We start from the raw sequence: 20,855 nt of genomic DNA, 5'->3' as shown, positions 1-20,855 counted from the left end.
ATCACCAAAAATAAAATCATTTAAGATGAACCCAAAGATAGCGTTAACAAGAGAAAAATAGAACATATCCCTTCATTGCGAAGTTTGAAGCCGATGAAGCATAGTAGGTGAGAGTCAAACTCAAAAGAAAAGAAAAAAAAAAGTATATATATATATATATATATATGAAATTGAACAAACGTCAGACTTGACCGGGCTGCTTTCCATATGGCTATAAAAAGTCCAACATCTATGCAAAGTTTTTCGTGCACAAACACAATAATCCTACCTCCTCTCCTTGGGAAATATTGGGGGATATGGGTTTCCTTGAGACTCTTATACGAATCACTTGCGTTGGTATGATTTTATCTGAATTTGCAGTCGCAGTTGTAGGATTTACTTATCCTATAGCGCGGCCAAACTGCTCTGACAGGTGTGGAGATATGAAAATTCCATATCCATTTGGCCTAAGAGAAGGTTGTTACCTAGATCATAATTTTTTCGTCAATTGTACCAACTCCTCCGAACCATTCATCCCTAAACACACAATTGTTAAAAACATTTCCCTTCATGGCCAGATTGACACCCTGATGGATATAGCCTTTGATTGTTATAAAAAGGGTGCGATGGTTGACTCGAAGAAGCCGTCGCTCCATTCGCCACTCAATTTCACCGTCTCTAGCACCCAAAACAAGTTTGTGGTCGTTGGTTGCGACACTTGGGCAAACCTTAACGGTTACCAGCAAAATGAAAGATTCACCACCGGCTGCAGGTCCATGTGTGAAAGCACTAGGTTCATGGTCAATGGGTATTGCACTGGTGTTGGGTGTTGTGAAGTAGATATTCCCAAAGGGTTGAAAAACGTTACTATGAAATCCCATAGTTCTCAGAATCACACAATAGTAGAGAATTTCAATCCTTGTGGGTATGCGTTTATCAGCAAACAAAACACGTTCGATTTCTCCATTGATTCCCTTCGCACTCTACGGGACCAACAAATGATGCCAATGGTTCTTGATTGGGCCATCGGTAATGAGACATGTAATGATGTAGAGAACAAATCGAATTACATATAAAAATAGTAAAGGGACGGAGATGATGAGGACGGATAGACACCATAAGTGACTCAGCTATGACGGTTGAATGTTGCCGAATATCCGTCTTGTATAAATTAATCGTGGACTCCACGTGGCATGTCGTTTGATATATTTCGAAATAAGGCTTTTCTTTATCACGCAAACGTGTACTTGGACTTCTTGCGACACACGTTTGGGAAGACTCTTATATGGAAAGGAGCTTGAGAAGGAAGTTGTATCCTAAAAAAAAGGTACTTCTACTCAATATAAATACCCCAGAAACCCTAGGTACGAAGGTACGCATTATATTCTTAACTCTGGCACTCTAGGGTTAAAGGAACAATATTCTAACTTGACATTCGGAGGGTATTCGGCCGACACCACACCGGTGCTCTCTTCTAGGTCCTTTGTTCTCTCTTTGCAGATATTGCTTTCGTTTGAGGAGCGCTTGCAACTCACTGGTGATATTTTCGGAATCATCAGTTGGCGCCGTCTGTGGGAAAAACGAGGAAGAAAATCTTCTGATTATTTTTAGCCTCGCTCTATCCCTGAGACAAAGAGTTGCATGGCACTCACCCGATCGATGGCGACGAACAACAATCAAGGCGACGAACCACGCGCCACCGCTTTGGAAAGGCAGGTCCAAACGCTTGCGGCGGCGGTTGAGCGCCTCACTAAGCAGAATCATGATTTGGAAGAACAGTTGCGGCAAATAACGCACATCGAGTGCACCACGGGAAGATCGGGGAGGGCGCTAGCCGAAGGAAGGAACGCGGAAAGACCGAGGCGGCAACGCTCCGGCTAGACCGAGCGACAAGAAACCAATCCACCACTTGCTTTAGACGCGCTGTGCCGACTCACGTAGCCACGAGATGCGGGAGATGAGGGAACGTATGGATGCCATGATGAACGCCATAGGGACGGGTATCCGATGTCTGGACGACTTAGTCCATCGAACAGATTCACCATTCACGGCGTTGGTGAATTCATCCCCCGACCCTTCAAAGAACAAAATCCCCCATGTGGAAAACTATGACGGATCCAAGGACCGTTGGATCACACAGGTCTTTCAAAACACTAATGCATCTTCGGGGTGTACCGGACGAAATCATGTGCGGGGCTTTCCTCGCACTTTGAAAGGGCACAACGAGGGATTGGTACAGCAAGTTGACGCCTAATTCCATCGGCACTTTTAAGGAATTAGGTGCGCAGTTTGTATCACACTTCATTGGAAGTCATCGACACAAGAGGTCTATTGCGTGTATACTGGGAATTAAACAACGAGAAGGTGAGACATTGAGGTCTTATATAGCCCGCTTCAATAAGGAATCCCTCTCGATAGACGAGGTAGACGACAAGACACTTGTGGCAGCATTCACAAACGGGTTACAAGAGGGTAAGTTCTTATTTTCCCTATGTAAGAATGACCCAAAGACTATGTCCGATGTCTATTACAGGGCGACGAAATATATGAACGCGGAGGATGCCTTGCTGGCCAGAGACGACTATAAACTAAAGAAAAGGGAGAGAGAGGAAGATATGAAACCAGATAACGGACGAAAAGCGGTTAGAACCAGAGATCGACGAGAAGACCGGAGACCCAAACCACCTTCAGGGAGGTTTACAAGTTTCACCCCCCTCATAGCCCCAATTGACCAAGTGCTTATGCAAATCAAAGATGAAGGAAGCTTGACATTCCCGGGTAAATTGAAGGGAGATCCGAACAAGAGGCCAAGAGATAGATATTGCCGCTTTCACCGTGACCACGGCCATGATACGACGGACTGTTATGACTTGAAACAACAGATTGAAGCCCTTATAAGGCAGGGAAGGTTGCAAAGGTTCGTGAGGAAGGAAAGAACTGATCAGCCCCAGGAGTAGAATCCTAGACGGGAAAACGAGAGTCCCAGACCACCGGTAGCAGACATACGGATGATAATGGGGGGCAACGCTTTAGTAGGATCGTCCAAGAAGGCCAGAAAGACTTATTTACGGACGGTGCAAAGTGTCCAGTCGACGGGACCTTCATTGGAAAGAATACGGCGGAACGACTCCAGTATCGAGTTTTTTGAAGACAAGGCCCGGCGCCTTCACCACCCCCATGACGACGCGCTTGTGGTTAGTATACAGGTAGGAGACTTCAACGTCCACCGAGTTCTAGTAGACAACGGGAGCTCAGCAGACATCCTTTACTATCCGGCGTTCCAGCAGATGGGGATTGCAAAGGAGCGCTTGATCCCGGCGTCCGCGCCCCTCGTTGGCTTTGGGGGAACCCGGGTCCATCCTTTAGGATCCGTCACATTGGCGGTGACGGTGGGAGACTACCCACAACAGATAACTAAAAATATCTCCTTTCTAGTGGTTGATTGCTCCTCAGCATACAACGCCATACTCGGACGTCCTACACTCAACGCATGGAAAGCCATCACTTCAACCTACCATCTGATGATCAAGTTTCCCACTGAACATGGGGTTGGAGAACTACGCGGAAATCAAGTAACTGCACGGGAATGCTACGTGGCCATGATGGAGATGGATGACCATGTACAGACAATGAGCATCGAAGAACAGAGAATAGTGGCAGAACCCGTGGAGACATTGGAAGAAGTCCAACTAGATGATTCAAGGCCTGATCGAACCACCAGGATAGGAACCTCGGTCGACCAACCGATTCGACATGCGCTTCTAATGTTCCTTAAAGAAAACCAAGATGTGTTCGCATGGAGCCATGACGACATGCCGAGAATAGATCTAGCTGTCATAGTTCATAAATTGAATGTATCACCTTCCTTCCCCCAAGTTCGACAAAAGAAACGCGTGTTTGCTCCTGAGCGGGATCGAGCCGCAGCAGAGGAAGTGCAGAAGCTACGAGAAGCGGACTTCATACGAGAGGTGTACTACCCAGACTGGCTGGCGAACGTGGTAATGGTCAAAAAGTCAAATGGGAAGTGGAGAATGTGCGTTGATTTCACGGATCTAAACAAAGCATGCCCTAAAGACAGTTACCCGCTCCCACGGATTGACGCCTTAGTCGACTCAACCGCAAAACATGAGTTGTTGAGCTTCATGGACGCCTTCTCGGGGTACAACCAGATTAAGTTGGAGAAGACAAATCAAGAGAAGACATCATTTGTGACGAGTCAAGGGCTTTTTTGCTACAAGGTGATGCCATTCGGGCTCAAGAATGCAGGAGCCACATACCAACGATTAATGAACAAGATGTTCGAGCACCAGATTGGCCGGAACGTCCAAGTCTACGTAGATGACATGTTGGTAAAAAGCGTAAAGGCGTCGGATCATGCGAGGGACCTCCGGGAGACTTTCGACACTCTTCGAACGTACAAAATGAAGTGAACCCAAGCAAATGCGCATTCGAATGCTTCTTTGGAAAGTTCTTAGGGTTCATGGTGTCCCGGCGGGGCATTGAGGTCAACCCAGAAAGTGAAAGCAATAATGGATCTATCTCCTCCAAGGACGGTGAAGGAAGTGCAAAGCTGGCGGGGAAGATAGCGACCTTGAATAGGTTTGTATCAAGAGCAACGGACAAGTGTCTCCCTTTCTTTAGGACGGTTAAGGAGATCTTTCGAATGGACGGACGAATGCCGAAAGGGCATTTGAAGAGTTGAAGGCATACCTCTGCCCGCCCCATTGCTTAGCCGTCTACACCGGGGAGGAATTATTCTGTACCTTGTCTCATCGGCGGCGGCGGTAAGTGCGGCTCTCATTAGAGAAGAAAGGAAGGTACGAGAAGCCCGTCTACTTTGTAAGCCGGGCGGCTACGAGGCGCGAAAGGAAAGGTACCCACGGATGGAGAAACTCGTCTTCGCGCTTAGCGCGGCCGGCGAAACCGTATTTTCAAGCACACGCAATAATAGTCCTGACGGATCAGCCATTGCGGAGAGCAATGAACAATCCTGAAGCCGCCAGACGGATGGCCTTGTGGGCTATCGAGCTAAGCGAGTACGATATCCAATACCAGCCACGAACATCTGTGAAAGGACAAATATTGGCAGACTTTATTGCGGAGTTCACTACACATGAGGAGCAGGGGGCAGCAGAGAAGCCCACATGGAGAATTCACACAGACGGATCCTCCAATAAGCATGCGGGAGGAGTCGGAGTTGTACTCCATACCCCAGAAGGAGATAAGATTGAATGTATGATCCGTCTGGAGTTCCCTACTACGAATAATGAAGCGGAGTATGAGGCCTTGATGGCGGGATTGGAGCTTGCAATAGCGGCTGGGGCCAGGAAGGCAGTGGTATACTCCGATTCCCAAATCGTAGCTACTCAATATAAATACCCCAGAAACCCTAGGTACGAAGGTACGCATTATATTCTTAACTCTGGCACTCTAGGGTTAAAGGAACAATATTCTAACTTGACCTTCGGAGGGTATTCGGCCGACACCACACCGGTGCTCTCTTCTAGGTCCTTTGTTCTCTCTTTGCAGATATTGCTTTCGTTTGAGGAGCGCTTGCAACTCACTGGTGATATTTTCGGAATCATCAGTGGAGATAATAGCTCATGCCAAAATTCCGAAGATGGGTCTGGGTATCGTTGCAAGTGCAAGGACGGTTACGATGGGAACCCATACCTCCCTAATGGTTGCCAAGGTATTAATTTATGTATCTACTATCTACCATCCCCTATCTAAATTAATTTTTCAAAAATAATAATTATTATAATAAGGTAAAAGTTATAATAATTTTGTTTTGTTTTTTGTTTTTTTGTTTTCCAGTACTTTGAAACTTGAAAAATATTAAAACCATTGACATGATTGGATAGAGCCATAGTTTTAAAAAATCAGACCGGATAGGCCGATTCAACCAAAAATCAAGACCAAAAATGGTTCTTTGACCGTATTGCTTTTTAAAACCAAGGATAGAAATTGACAAAATGATTAAATTAAAAATATATTACTATGCAGGGGTTGAAATGTTTTTTTTTTTTTGGAAATTTAATGACCTGAATTGAAAGTAGGTCAAGAGTTAGAGTGTATAACTTATAAATTATAGAACACAAAAATAGGAACTCTTTTTAAGGGATGAGGGGGACGGATTTGGAAAGTTTGGAGGGGTTTTAATTAGTTCTAACCCTTAATTTTTAATTCCCTTAAATTGGAGAGATTTGGAGGGAAAGTAAAACATAAAAATACTTGACCAAATGAATTACCAAATTTATCCTTATCATATTAACAAAATTACAAATTATGAAAAGACTAATTATTCATCTCTCCCTTACCTAATTTTAGAAACATTTAAACAAAGTGGAGGATAACTATTCCCCTCTACTCTCTTCTCCTCTACTCTTCTCTCCCTCCAAACTTCCAAACATAGCATAAAAGAATAATTTTACTTTTTGTTTAAGAAAAAAGATCACGATCTTGAATATGCCATTGATTTTGATTAATTATAGTGCTTTCAAGTTACTTAACGATGGACTTTTATATCTACAGACATTAACGAATGTGAAAACCGCAATAACTGCAACCACTTGGGACAAGAGTGTATTAACAAACCAGGAAAATTTACGTGTGTTTGTATCAAGGGGTACCATTTGGACCAAAGTGCAGGAGTCTGCGTTGCCAGTCAATCATCACTACAAGTTAAACTTTTGGTTGGTAAGTATACCTACTGTATTGCGCCCTCGCACATTTGGATTGCTATGCTTAGGGCCAACTCAACAACTTTGGGACCTTAGGTGAAAATTTTAAGTAGGGTCTTTTTATATTTAAATATTAATTAAATAATATATATTGAATTTTTTATTTAAAATCTATTTTTCTTGCTTTTTGATATTGAACATTACGAATTAAGTTTTTGTATTTAAGTTCCTCTAACATTTCTTTTTTAATTGATAATATAGCTAATTCACTTAATCTTTCTTGTGACATAGTAGACCTTAAATAAGATTATATTAATTTTAATTTAAAAAAACTAAGTGTCCAACCTGTACTCTTATGGCTAAGTGTAAAAGCAAAAAATGTGTCCCATGATAGCAGAAAAGGGTCCAAGGCAAAATTTTGTATCAATATTTTGTATTAATATTTTCCCAACCTGTCCTATGACTAAAAACCAAGGCCGGCTTGTGCAGTGAAATAAATAAATGTGTCCCACTCCCATCAATGGCTTGTGTAATGAAGCAGGAGAGGGGCAAAAAAGGGTCTTATCATAGTGAAAATGTGTCCCATCAATCAATTGTGCAGTGAAATAATTTAGGATATAATGAAGCCTTTTTAATGCATTTTATTAACCAATAAAAGTGCTTAAATTTTTTTAAATTAAAATATATAAATAAATATTATATATATATATATATATATTTTACAAGTGGAGGCATTCTTTTATTTGGGGGCCTTAGGCAATTGCATCAATTGCATCACCTATTGAGTCGGCCCTTATAGGCTATGCTTCAGGAATTTGCACTAGATTGCGAGTTAAAAGCCCATTTTCTATATAAATAATGACTCGTTGCAAAATTGTATTCAAAATTGCAAAATAATGACCCATTTTCTCTAAGAATGGTATAGATTATAGAGTCCATTAATAATGTTTTATTTCTTTCAAATGTACTTGATCTCATAAGCTTCATCATTTTGATTCTCAGTTGCTCGAAGTTGTACTCGATATATAAGCAAAAAATACTAATATTCTATTTCTTTCAAGTGTAGGTGTTGGCATAAGCTTCATAGTTATGCTTGTCTTTAGCTCTTGGCTGTACTTGATGGTTAAGCAAAGAAAGCTAATCAAGCTTAGACAAAGGTTCTTTGAACAGAATGGGGGTTTAATTTTACAACAAAAACTCTCCAAACCAGAAAATTCAACTGCAACAGCCAAAATCTTCACTACAGAAGAATTGAAAAAGGCTACCAACAATTATGATGAAACTTTAATTATTGGTCGAGGAGGGTTTGCTACAGTTTATAAGGGACTTTTGCCAAATAATAGGATTGTGGCCATCAAGAAGTCCAAAACAGTTGATGAAAGCCAAATTGAGCAATTCATTAATGAGGTAGTTGTACTTTCCCAAATTAACCATAGGAATGTAGTTAAACTATTAGGTTGTTGTTTGGAGACACAAGTTCCTTTACTAGTCTACGAATTCATACCCAATGGTACTCTTTTTGAGTACATTCATCACAAAAACAAGGCATCCATTGTATCATGGGAAATTCGTCTTAGCATAGCTGCAGAAACTGCAGAAGCATTATCATATTTGCACTTTGCAGCTTCTCCACCAATAATCCATAGAGATGTTAAGTCTTCAAACATATTGTTGGATAGTACTCACACAGCAAAGGTATCAGATTTTGGAGCTTCAAGATTAGTTCCACGAGACCAAACACAATTAGCTACAATGATGCAAGGAACTTTGGGATACTTGGATCCTGAATTCATGCAAACAAGTCAATTGACAGAGAAAAGTGATGTTTATAGCTTTGGAGTGGTCCTCGTAGAGTTATTAACGGGAGAAAAGGCTCTTTCATTTGATAAGCCAGAGGAGGAAAGAAGTCTAGCTATACGTTTTTTATCTTATTTGAAGGATAATAGATTGTTTGAAATTCTTGAAAAACATATAGCGAAAGAAGGAAAGGCAGAGCAATTAAAGGAAGTGGCAAATCTTGCAAAGAGGTGCTTACGATTGAAAGGGGAAGATCGGCCTACTATGAAGGAAGTAGCAACCGAATTGGATTGTTTAAGAAAGATGGCGATGCATTCATGGATCAATGTTGATTCCAACTCAGAAGAAGCCAAATTCTTACTCGAGGAGACATCGGATTCTTACAAATATAATGCTAGCAATAAAAGTACTAATGTGTATGATAGTGTGAGAGACCATGTAATATTTGACTTAGATGATGGGAGATGGTCTTAGCTTGATAATGTATCTTTAATAAATGTCGAATTGTAATGTGTACTTTCTTGTGCCCATTTTTCCTTCTTTTTTATCATTCTCTTTTTCTTTTTTTAAGAGCTTTTTCCTAAAATATTGTTTTTGTCCCTAATAATAATACTACTTTCTATAGATATTGATGTCCCTAAGTGATGTCCATTTTTTTTTCTTTTCATTTTTATTCGTACAACTTTTTTGGAAATAATAATAAATAATTAAAATAAAATAAAAATCTTTTCTTTTTTAACTTTTTTTCTCCTAACATAATGATAAGTAATTAAGTACTACTCTTTAATACTTTATATTTTGGTGAAACGACACTATTAGTTCCTAAAGTTTACCTTGTGAGTGTAATTAGTCTCTCAAGTTTCAAGTGGGCATTACTGGTCCCTTAATTTTCAAAATTGAGGTGGGTTTCAACTAGCTCATCTGGTAAAGTCTCTGATAGTTGAATAAGAGATCTGAGATTCAATCCCTACTTACACCAAAAACTGGTTGGTGTCTTAGTCTGATGATAAAGAGTTATCATCAGGAGCGGACGCCATAGATTGAAACTCTCTCTCAAAAAAAAAAAGTTTCAAAATTGAGCATTATTAGTTTTTTTTTTTTAAAATACTGTTAGTATTATTGTTTATGGAGCTAATGGAATAGTGATGTGACATTTACAAATTGATGTGACAACTAAAGTGTCAAATTCCACATCAACTATTTAATTATTATAAGGTTGCCGTATAATCTTTTAATTGATTATCATTTATTATAATGGAAAAAAAAAAATGATTTGCTTCAACGCCTCCCTTTCTCCTTTGCCACTTTCAATTATCCAATCAAATTACCGGAGCACCTCAAAGCCAACAAAAATCTTGTGAAGTGAGTAATGAGTTGAAGAGATCCACCTTTGAGCAAACAAAGTCTTAAAAAACTAACTCTCTCTCTCTCTCTCTCTCTCTCTCTCTCTCAAATTCATTAACCATAAGTCCTTTCTTGTTAATGGGAATAGACTAAGATTAGGTGCAGCCGTGTAGGAAACCCAACATAGATCTGTGCAATAAAAGGCAATCTTGCGCCCAAACTTAGATTTGTGCAATAAAAGGCGGTCGGTGATACCCACGAATGTTGGTTGGAGAAAGGCTAAATAAATTGGATAAAATATTTGCTTCGCTAATGCAACCCACTTTTGTCATATTTTGATGGTAAATTTAGCATTTTAGCAAAATGCCTATGTAAAGTTGTGATTTACAATTATATTTTATGTTGGCTTTATTCCATGACAAAAAGTGTTGTAATTGCTTTATCTTTGTTCCTTGTATTTTGTGGGATTTTATTGTATTGGGTTTAGTATTAAGTTGGTAAAGAATCAAGCATGAAATGAGGAATCAGTGCAAGTTCGTTAGTGTCTCGTGAGAAGCTTACCCGTGAAAAGGGCACGTGAGAAGCATATGCTAGAAGCTGAAGAGTCGTGTCAGGCTGTCAGTTTCGTTAGTGTCTCGCGAGAAAGGCCTACCCGCGAGATACCCGCGAAACATTCTGACTGGAGGTTTTTTAAGTGTGACTTTCTTACCCTTCACCCATACTATATATACCTTTACTACCCACAAATGTATAAGAGGCTATTCAGAAAAAAAAAAAAAAAAAACCTAGATAGGTTTTCTACAATACAACACACCCATCTTTTAGAGAGAAAGCTACTCATCCTTAGTGAGAAATCATTGTACCATCTTCTCCTTCCCTTTCCCATTATCATATCTTGAGAGGATATTTGTACCCAAACACGACCCATACCTTTTCAAAGTGTAGAAAGTGTTTTAGAGCTTGGGAAGCTTTGGAGATTTGCCAAAAGAAGCTGGTGAGGCTTGGCGGATGCAATCGGGCGTATTGCGGAATTCAAAAAGCTAGAGAAGACATGACTCCGAGAAGTCCGTTGGTAGCAGAAGCTTGGAGGGCTCAAGTATATTGGGTAGACTAGACTTGGAGGGTCTTTTGTTATTCGTGTACTCCAACTTTATTCTCTTGTGGATTGATTCACCACTTGGATATACAGCTCAACCATATGTGGATCAAATCAAAAAGATTTTTGTTCTTTTTATTTTCTTTTGGAAGTGATTTGTATCGCCCATATTTTTCAAAGTTTTTCAAGTTGTTTTTGTTTGAAAAACATGTTTTCTAGGTGTTTTCGTTATTCATTTCATGTCTAAGCTCTGTTTCGAGTTTAAATGGTACAATTTTTGAGCTTTTCAACTTTGGACAAAGAGTTTCGTGAGTATTTCCCAAGTAAGGCTTACCAGCGAAAAATTTCGCTAGTAAGGCTTACCAACGAGTTACCAGTGAAAATTTCCAAACCAGCTTTTTAAAGGACATTTCGTGGGACATTTGTTTTAAACTTATCTCATCTCCTTCCAAATCCCTAGTTTAATATTTCTACATCAAAACCCAACTAAATTCAATTGTTTTTCATTCCATTAACATCTCTAAAGTAATCTTTAACTCTTTTCATTGATTTTGATCCTTAGATTATGTTTTTGGAGGTTTTATGTTCATAGTTGAGATTTTCTCTAATGGGGGCTGGAAAACTTAAATACATGTTTGTATCACATACAAAACATACATAGTGAAAAATTAACGGATCTACTTTATTCGTAATTGATAACATGTACTATGTAAATTTCAAAATTAAAAACAAGAAAGCGTACCTTGGTGAGGTGAAATGCAAAACAAAATATCAGAAGTACTTGGAAAAACTTTTAATCTTCACTCCAATTCCACTTTACGCCCAAGAAGTGTGGTCTCTTAATCAGTTTCTAATAGAGAATTAGAGAGTGATTTACACTCACATACACACCATCTCACAATAATTTCTCTTACATAAAATTCTGTATGTTTCTTCATTTGTATTTAACTAATTATCTAATTGGGCTGGCCTTTTAGGCCTTTCCAATTGGGCTTTAGTGTGTGGCTTGGAGTGAGACCAAAATGGACCAATAAGACACTAACTTTAATAGGCCTTGGGCTTTTCTGTCAACTTTTGACAAAAAAACCCAACTATAGTTGTTTCAGTACTCTAAGAAACATTTCTCTGCAACTACAATTCCCATAGGTAGCTGAATGAACCCATATGGGAATGGGATGCATTGGGATATTAAAATAGTGGAATATTAAAAGGATAAATTGAAAGTTCACTTAGTGTGTAAAACACTAGTGAATGTTTAGACCCCCAATTTCAAAGTAACCAACACATGCATATAATCAAATGATAAATGTGCGGAATGATAAGTACAAGCTATACCCAAATAAACAAACTGCTCTAAGCCATAATTTAATAACAACACAGTAGTAATTAAAAGTAAAGAGTACGAGTTAGAGAGATGCAAACACAAGATAATATCGACACGTGTTATTGAAGAGGAAACCGAAGAACTCGGCGAAAAACCTCTCCACCGCCCTCCAAGCAATAAAAATGATCCACTAGAAAATCAGCTGGGATACATAAATAGCAATAGACCCTCCATGCCTAATCTACTTGATGCACCTAAACCCTCAAAGCCTCTTACTCCAACATCGTTAAGCATAACCTTGTCTTCTCTAGCTTACTAAATCCTGCAATAAGCTCATTGCATCAATTAAATGAATTGGTCCTCTCTGAACTATTTCCCAAGCACCAAATAACCTTCTCACTGATATGGGTATTGTGAGATAAGGATTTGGCTAAAGATCCTCTCATGGGTATGTCAATAGAGATGGTTAGAGTGGAGGAATTTCAGAATCAAAAGTATAAGATTGTGGATGAATCAATCTTGTTGTTCTCTAGGGTTTATCTCTCAAAGTTCTCTCTAGAAACTCTCTACATTTCATGAGTATAAGGGTATTTATAGTAGGGTATGTGAGGAAATATGAAAAGTCATTTTTCTGCAAAATAGGGGCCTTTGACGACTCACTTGCGACTGTGACAAGTCGCGAGTTCCAGTCGCCAAATAACTGTCTGGCCACACTGTACTTTTTTTCTTGTAGTGCTCTAGCTATCATGATCCTTCAACTTCCTGCATCCTTCACATGTGTGGCACTTTTGGCGAGTCACCACTCGCTAGTCACTTGCGAGATCCAGTCATGAGAATGCTCTTGATTGCACACACACTTGAATTCTTCACACTCTCTTACACACAACCCTTACATAATTCCCACCTAAATACAGGGTATCTAATTGCTGAATTACAAGCAAATTTGGCACGAAATAAAGTCAACACACGGTTAAATAAATTCAACCTTACAATCTCCCATTTTGGTTATTCCATGTCAAAACCCTAAAACAAACTCTAGACTTAAAATATGAGTTAGGAGCAGTTGCCAAAACTCACTCACACCTAATTCTAGAATTGAGAAGCTGTTGAGGTACAAAAAAGTCACGACATCAGGGCCTAAAGTAGCACAGTGAATGCACCCCATGGAAAATAACAATAAAATGATCAAAGCTCCCCACAATAGGAAAATTAGTAAGCCCAAGTCCATTAAACAGGATTTTAAGCTCAAGTCCATTAAACAGGATTTTAAGCCCAAGTCCATTAAAAAGGGATTTAAGCCCAAGATTCATGGAGGGATAGGCCTTAAGGCTTATCAAACGAAAGGGAAAAAGAAAAAGGGCTCAGCTTATCAAGATCAGAAAACCAAAAGAGCCCAATAGTAAGTATTGAGCCGGGATACCCAGAGGCCATCGGGGTTCGGGATCCTCGAGATGTGTGGAACAACTGAGCATGAGATTAAGACATTTTAAGAGGAGTACCAAGAAACACAGGAAACGAAGAGAAAAAGTATCCTTCCCAATCACCTGATGATGCAGAAGGGAATCGGAAAGATTGGAAAATAACAACTCATGAACAAGGAAGTTGGTATCTCGGGGAGCCGAGGAAGAATAACTATAAAGGGAAGTAGCTAGGGGGACTTTCAACCTAGCAGGGATAGAATCGGCTCACTTAGGAAAAATGACAAAAAGGAAGGGCGGCCAAAAAGCTGAGTCTGGAAAAAGGAAAATAGAGAAGCCTTGGAGGAAGAGAAATTGAAGGTTAGCTACCTCGAAGACATCTTAGAATGAAGGCCAGCAAGGGACTTTTGGAGAAAAGGCATCAAAAGAAGAAAATTGTGAGAAACAAGGAATGCCCAGCCACCAAAGCTGCTGGCACGCTACGGGCTCTGTTACCTAGGGGAGCAAAGAGAGGGAACCAGTGGTACCTAGAGCCCTAAGGTGACGCTATAAAAGGAGGAAGCAGCAGCAGTGAAGGACATTCAACAATAGTGAATTAGAATATAATCATTGAGAAAATTCTGTTAAAACACTTAAAGAAAGTAGTAAGGAGAAAAGAAATATTGCCCGGTGTACCAAGGTAGCCACTTTAGAACATACTCAGATTCATAGGGGTTCAAAATTTGCAAGTCTTATAGGCTGAGAGGGCCATCTAAGTCTGTAATTTTTGAGTTCATTTGGACCTTGTGACATGTCTTAGTGAGCGCTTTGTGTTTCCTCAATTAAAAGCAACGAAATATTCCTCATTGATTTATGGATCCTTAACTTTCTGTTTTCTTCTTTAAGTACTGTTCCTTTACTGTTTTGTTTGTTGTTCAATATATATACATATACAACCCTACTTGTTAGAATATATATATATATATATATATATATATATATGTATTGTAGGATCCCCGCTCTGTGCACCACTTGGTTTGTAAAACAGTTTTTTTAGCTGCGGTGAACCAAGCTCAGTTCCTTAACACAACAGCAAGGCCTAGGGTCCTCACTTCTATCGCGGGCCTAGACACTTTGTTGAAAAAGAACCCTCACAGAAGCTCTTGAACCATACAAACAAGTTTTCCTGAAAACAATATCACAAAAAGTTCATTGTAAGCAGAAATCTTGGAATGCATATGGAGCAAGTATAGTGCAATCAAGCAATAATGAATATGAAAATAAAGCATAGCTTGAACAAACAAGAACAATCACTATAAATAGTGACCACAATGAACATTCACATGGTGAATGAACATCCGGACATGCAAGCTAATAAGCTCAATGCAAAGTATCATTTGCATGTCCAACACTCAACAGATGCAAGAACACTAAGGCAATTGCATCAAGGATACAAGATCCAACAAGGGCATAAGAGTACTAAAGAGAATGAAAAACATAATCTAAAAGTATTACATAGCTACAAAAGCAAAGGTACAAAATAAATATTGTCAAGTACACAACATAAGCCATGAAATATGAACATAGACTAGAAGTAGTATCAAAATGTAAAGGCTTGTTGTAGGTTGCTTTTCTTGCTCTTCACTGGATTGCATTGCTCCCCCTTTGATCTAGCTCTTTCTCCCCCTATCATTGCTCTCCCCCTATCATGAACCATCTCCCCATTTTTGTCATGGAATAGCTAGTCATCTTCTTCTTCTAGCTTCCTTTGGATTTGATCCAATTGAGTTTGGAGATAGGTGAACTTTGTGTCAAATCAGGTGTGTTAAGAGTGCATGACAGATGCGAGGCCAGACAACTTAGTGCTGATGTCTTGCACGGATGCCATTATGTTGTCTAACTTCTCATCATAGGGTTGTGAGCTAGAGCTTGAACTACCATGAGGAGCATTACTCTCTTGCTTGACATTCTTTTGGCTGTGGCCTAAGATAGCATTGAGTGTGAATGTTGATTAGTCTATGCATAGGATTAGGGTACTCATCTTCCAATGTGTGTACTCCTTTAAGCTTCAATATCTTCAAAATGAGGCAGCAAAAAAGAAGATAGTTCCTTAAGGCTGTCCTCTCGGCAATCATGCTCAAAATGTGGATGATATGTGAACATATATCAATTTCTTCATTAGTGATTAAGTCATGAAGAAATAAAGCCCGTCCAAGATTCATGTACCCGGTGCTTGAGAGAGGATAGAGATTATGAAACATTATAGTAGTGAGCAACCTCAATTCAGGAGATAACGATGACACATCGATTGCTTTCCCATTTGAGGATATCTCCAGGTTCTCTCCAAGAGCGTCCTAAAGCATTTCAAGATCCAATTCCAACTCATCATACACCAATGTTTTAACAAACACTGGTCAGTTGATGTTCAGAGTGATAGCAAGATAGGAAGGTGTGACAGTGAAGTCCTTTCCTCTTACCCAACATCTTAGCTCATCCCCATCGAAGATGTCATTTGCATAAAATTCCTTTACAAGCACTTCATAAGGATCTTCAAGATTGGATAGAAGGTAGTTCCAATCTTTAGAGATGAACCATTTTGGAACGTTTGTATCGAGAAGAGACGCTTACTCAACAACCCTTTCAATCAACATGGAGGCACCCTTGAAGTGATTCAAATATGCTTGATATGTGGCATATGATCTGAAGCAAGTGTCGTCATAAACTCTAGTTGAAGATTGAGTCTTCTTCGACTTAGGGGAGAAGCTACTAAGATCAATTACCGATTCTTTTCCCTTGCCACTACCTCCTTTAACAGTTGACCTTTTTAAAGGAGACATCTTCAAGCAAAGATTGTGTAATAACAAAGAACAAGATGAAAAACAAATGGCAACAAACTTGATTAGCAACAAGTTAGTACCAAAACATAAACTTTGAATTAAAACCCTAAAAATTGAAATTTAAAGAGTAATTCAAAAGCAAATTGACATGTGGAGATGGTAAACATCACATCATGATAGAAACATTGGCATTATTCACTCAACATGTTAAAAGGTGTGTGTGTGTGTGTGCATTATATGCAAAAGTGTGCATCATATGCAAAAGTGTGCATCTAGGGCATGAAAACATGCAAGGGGCAAAGTGTGGAAACACATAATCAATTGATGTTTCAAAAACAAAGAAACATGATTATCCCCTCAATCTTTGAACTCAATGGAGTCCAAAAATACACACAAAAACATCTAAGAAACATTTTATCATGAACATGGTATGCACAACACAACACAAGACAAATCATAGCATAATGCATGAATATGAAGAACAAACATGTAAAACAAGCATTATATTATGAAACCCAACAAAACCCAAGGGAACCACCGAACGTGATAAAAGTACAGTCACATGTGATGTTAGTACAGTCAAATGTGATGTTAGTACAGTCATATGTGATGTTGGTATTACGAAATGTGAGGCTGGTACTATAAAATGTGATAAAAAAAATAAGGGAACCATCAAATATAACAAAAAAAATAGTCACAGGTAATGTTGGTACTGTGCAATGTGAGGATGATACCATAAAATGTGAGAAAAAAATAAGGGAACCACCGAATGTGACAAAAGTGCAGTCACGTGTGATGTTGGTACTGCGCAATGTAAGGATGATACCATAAAATGTGAGAAAAAAATAACGGAACCATCGAATGTGACAAAAGTACAGTCACATGTGATGTTAGTACTGCATAATGTGAGGATGGTACCATAAAATGTGAGAAAAAAAATAAGGGAACCACCATATGTAGCAAAAGTACAGTTACATGTAATGTTGGTACTGCGCAATGTGAGGATGGTACTATAAAATGTGAGAAAAAAAATAAGGGAACCATTGAATGTGACAAAAGAACAGTCACATGTGATGTTGGTATTACGCAATGTGAAGATAGTACCATCAAATGTGAGAAAAAAAAAAATGAACCATCGAATGTGACAAAAATACAGTCACATGTGATATTGGTACTACACAATGTGAGGATGGTACCATCAAATGTGATAAAAAATAAAGGAACTATCGAATGTGACAAAAGTATAATCACATGTGATGATGATACTGCGCAATGTGAGGATGGTACCATCAAATGTGAGAAAAAAAATTGGAACCATCGAGTGTGACAAAAGTACAGTCACATGTGATGTTGGTACTGCACAATGTGAGGATGGTACTATCAAATGTGAGAAAAAATAAGGGAACTACCGAATGTGACAAAAGTACAATTACAAGTGATATTAGTACTACACAATATGAGGATGGTACCATCAAATGTAATATTTTGGTAACCTGATATAGCAGGTTGACTACTAGTGGGTACCATACCCCCAAAAAAAAGGGGGGGTACGCTAGAATTACCCTCATACTTGTAGCAATCATGTTATCTTGATCAGTCTTATGTCATCCATTACTTTTTCCTCAAATAAATTTAGAATTGAAAATTTAAATTGTCTATAATTACATGTATAGTTATCTACTCTATAGTATCCCATGCAATAATCAAGAAAATTCAAGAAAAAATATTTTTATATAACACATATTTATTCAAGTTTAAGCTCCAAATTACATCCTCCAACTTAAACTTATTTTCAAATCAATCATTTAAGTTTTTTCTTTCTTTCATTTCAGTCTTGAACTTTAAATATATTTTCAATTTAGTCATTCCAATAGCGTCCAATCTTGCCATTAGTTTAATTTTTTTTCATATTCCAAAATGACATTATTTTAGTGAACTTAAGGATGAATTGGATGGAAGGAACTAGCATATACTGTGGACTATATAGCAGAATTATTTGATGCAGATTCATTGATTGATAAAAACTTTTTTTTTTTTGAAAAAAAAAAAAAACTGACTTTAAAAGTCAGAAAATCAGGGTGAGATTTATAAAAACTCCTTATAAACAAGTATCATAATAATCCTATCTACTTTACATTTATATAAGCTCGTATTGATACCTGTAGTGAATATATTATTATTATTATTATTACTACTACTACTGATGGTGAACCAAAAAATTGGACTATTTCCAGTTCATCCATCGTGTCGTCCAAGACCAGATAGGTTGTCCAAGTGCAAGAAGGTCGTCCAGCATGGAATCATCTGGACGACCGCCTAACACTTAGAAATTTTCAAAGTAAATCTACATCCAAAAGCTTATTATTTGGACCATGTTCTACTATTCTGAAGTGGAAGCGAAATCCTCATTCATCGCTCTGATAGTAGTTGTAGAAGTTAAGTCTGAACCTTCTAACTTTCATCCACATTAAGGAAGTTACTAAACAAGTAACCACTCCAAAGCTCACTATAAAAGGACCCAGCCGTATCAAATTAAGGTAAGTTTTCACCACTTATAAAGTTAGAATTCTTGAGTTTGAAAGAGAAAACTAACTTAAACATCAGAGGGTTCTATGCCAGTTCACCCCGGTCACCTTTGATGTTGTGCTTCTTTCTTTTCAGGTCTTCCAAGCAACCTCGAGTCCATTGATATAAATTCTTACTTCTTCTCAATAGCTTAAAAAACTTCCCACATATTTACCCTACCTGTAAATTTATTAAGCACTACTCTAAACAAAAAATAAATAAGTCTATGAGGTATTTGAACTACGTATATTTAAGAGACATTTAATTAAAAAAAAAAAAAAAAACCTAACACATTTGAATTCCACTCCCACATTTTACCCATAGCGAACTGCTTGAATTCCACTCCCCATGTTTTACTCCTAACAAATTGCTTTACTTTCAAATTTAATAATTTAAACTACTCTTCAACTTCTTCTTAAGAACTACTTATCCGGAATTTTTTTTTAGTTTCACATTATACTTCTCCTCTTCCTTCTCCTTCATCAGCTTCTTCTTCTTTTATAAAAATAATGGCTATAGATAAGGCAACTCTTCACATCATGCTTCCACCAGATCAAGAAGGGCACACCATAGCCGTGATGATATTTCAATCCACTGGCTCCTCCTGCTTCATCAATATCCTCACCAACAACCAATATGTATTTGGTTGTCTTGCTACATGACAATTTCTATATGTTTGGTACTTATTTCACATCTTTGACGTCAAACTGTGTTCTTTTTTTTTGCTTTTTCTTTTTTATAATTTAATAATTTTGCATGTAATTTTTTGAGAAAAATATGACAAATGGGATCTGTTAATGGCTATCTAGAAATTTCTTTCATTCTCTCTCTCTCTCTCTCTCTCTCTCTCTCTCTCTCTTGCTTCCTTTAAGTTAGAACGATGTTGTTTCAAAGTTTCTCACAAGATTAACACAAAGTTTATGTTTAAATTCTTCATCAGCATGCTAGGCGCCCAAGTTATTGAATCTTTAAATATTTTCTATTAGTTTCACGTTATTCACGTATGTCTGATTTTTTTTTTAGTAGACTTTCTTTTAATATGAAGTTATATACCTATAGAAACCATTAGGGAATCCTTAAAAGAAAAGATAAATAGATAAGTAAAAATAGAAACTAAAACGCCTTTAAAAATGGGCATAGAGCATGTGAAACAGAGAAGGCTACACACAAATGCAATCACAATTAGCAGCTCCAATTGGTTTAGAATGCAGCTTGCAAAATTATTAAAATTTACTCAAAAAATAGAAGAGCCTTTAAGTACGCGCTCACATGTGAAACAGAGAAGGCTACACACAAATGCAATCACAATTAGCAGCTTTAGTTGGTTAAAACTTAAGATTTTAAAGTTTTTACTTATCTAAAATTTTAAAATTTTGTTAATGAGTAACCGAGTAAGAACCATGTATTAGTTTTTTTTAAAATGCCGTGTAGGTGTAAGGATTTTTTTTTTTTTGCTAATACCAGCAGATGTGTTTATGAACAGTTAAAAGTCTTAACTTTTAGATAAGTTTAAAATTTTTATTTTATTAAAAAAATAAAAGAAAAGATAAAGATTAGAAGTTAAGACTAAGAGTACATAGTAGATGTGTTTATGAACAGTTAAAAGTCTTAAATTGTAGATAATTTTTTTTAGAAAGAAATTTTAGATAAGTTAAAACTTAAGATTTTTAAGTTTTTACTTATCTTAAATTTTAAAATTTAGTTAAGGAGTAACTGAGTAAGAACCATGAATTTTTTTATATTTTTTATAAATGCCAGGTGACTTTTTTATTTTATTTTATTTTAAAGTGATAATTGATTATCCTAACCAATTTTTGTTAAGCCTTAAATGTG

The 20,855-nt window shown here is 37.8% G+C and overlaps 1 protein-coding gene across 1 annotated transcript; it reads left to right on the top strand.

Annotated features, from left to right (window-relative positions):
- The first annotated feature begins 251 nt into the window (after positions 1 to 251).
- Positions 252 to 8,933, top strand: LOC142616064 (wall-associated receptor kinase 2-like). The gene is made up of 4 exons (XM_075788953.1): positions 252 to 1,053; positions 5,567 to 5,671; positions 6,514 to 6,678; positions 7,729 to 8,933. The coding sequence occupies exons 1-4, from the start codon at positions 297 to 299 to the stop codon at positions 8,931 to 8,933; spliced, it is 2,232 nt and encodes a 743-aa protein (XP_075645068.1). The 5' UTR covers positions 252 to 296.
- The last annotated feature ends 11,922 nt before the right edge of the window (positions 8,934 to 20,855 follow it).

Source organism: Castanea sativa, chromosome 11, assembly GCF_040712315.1.
Source record: "Castanea sativa cultivar Marrone di Chiusa Pesio chromosome 11, ASM4071231v1".
Classification (NCBI taxonomy): Eukaryota; Viridiplantae; Streptophyta; class Magnoliopsida; order Fagales; family Fagaceae; genus Castanea; species Castanea sativa.
This window is presented reverse-complemented; position numbering and strand designations above follow the sequence as displayed.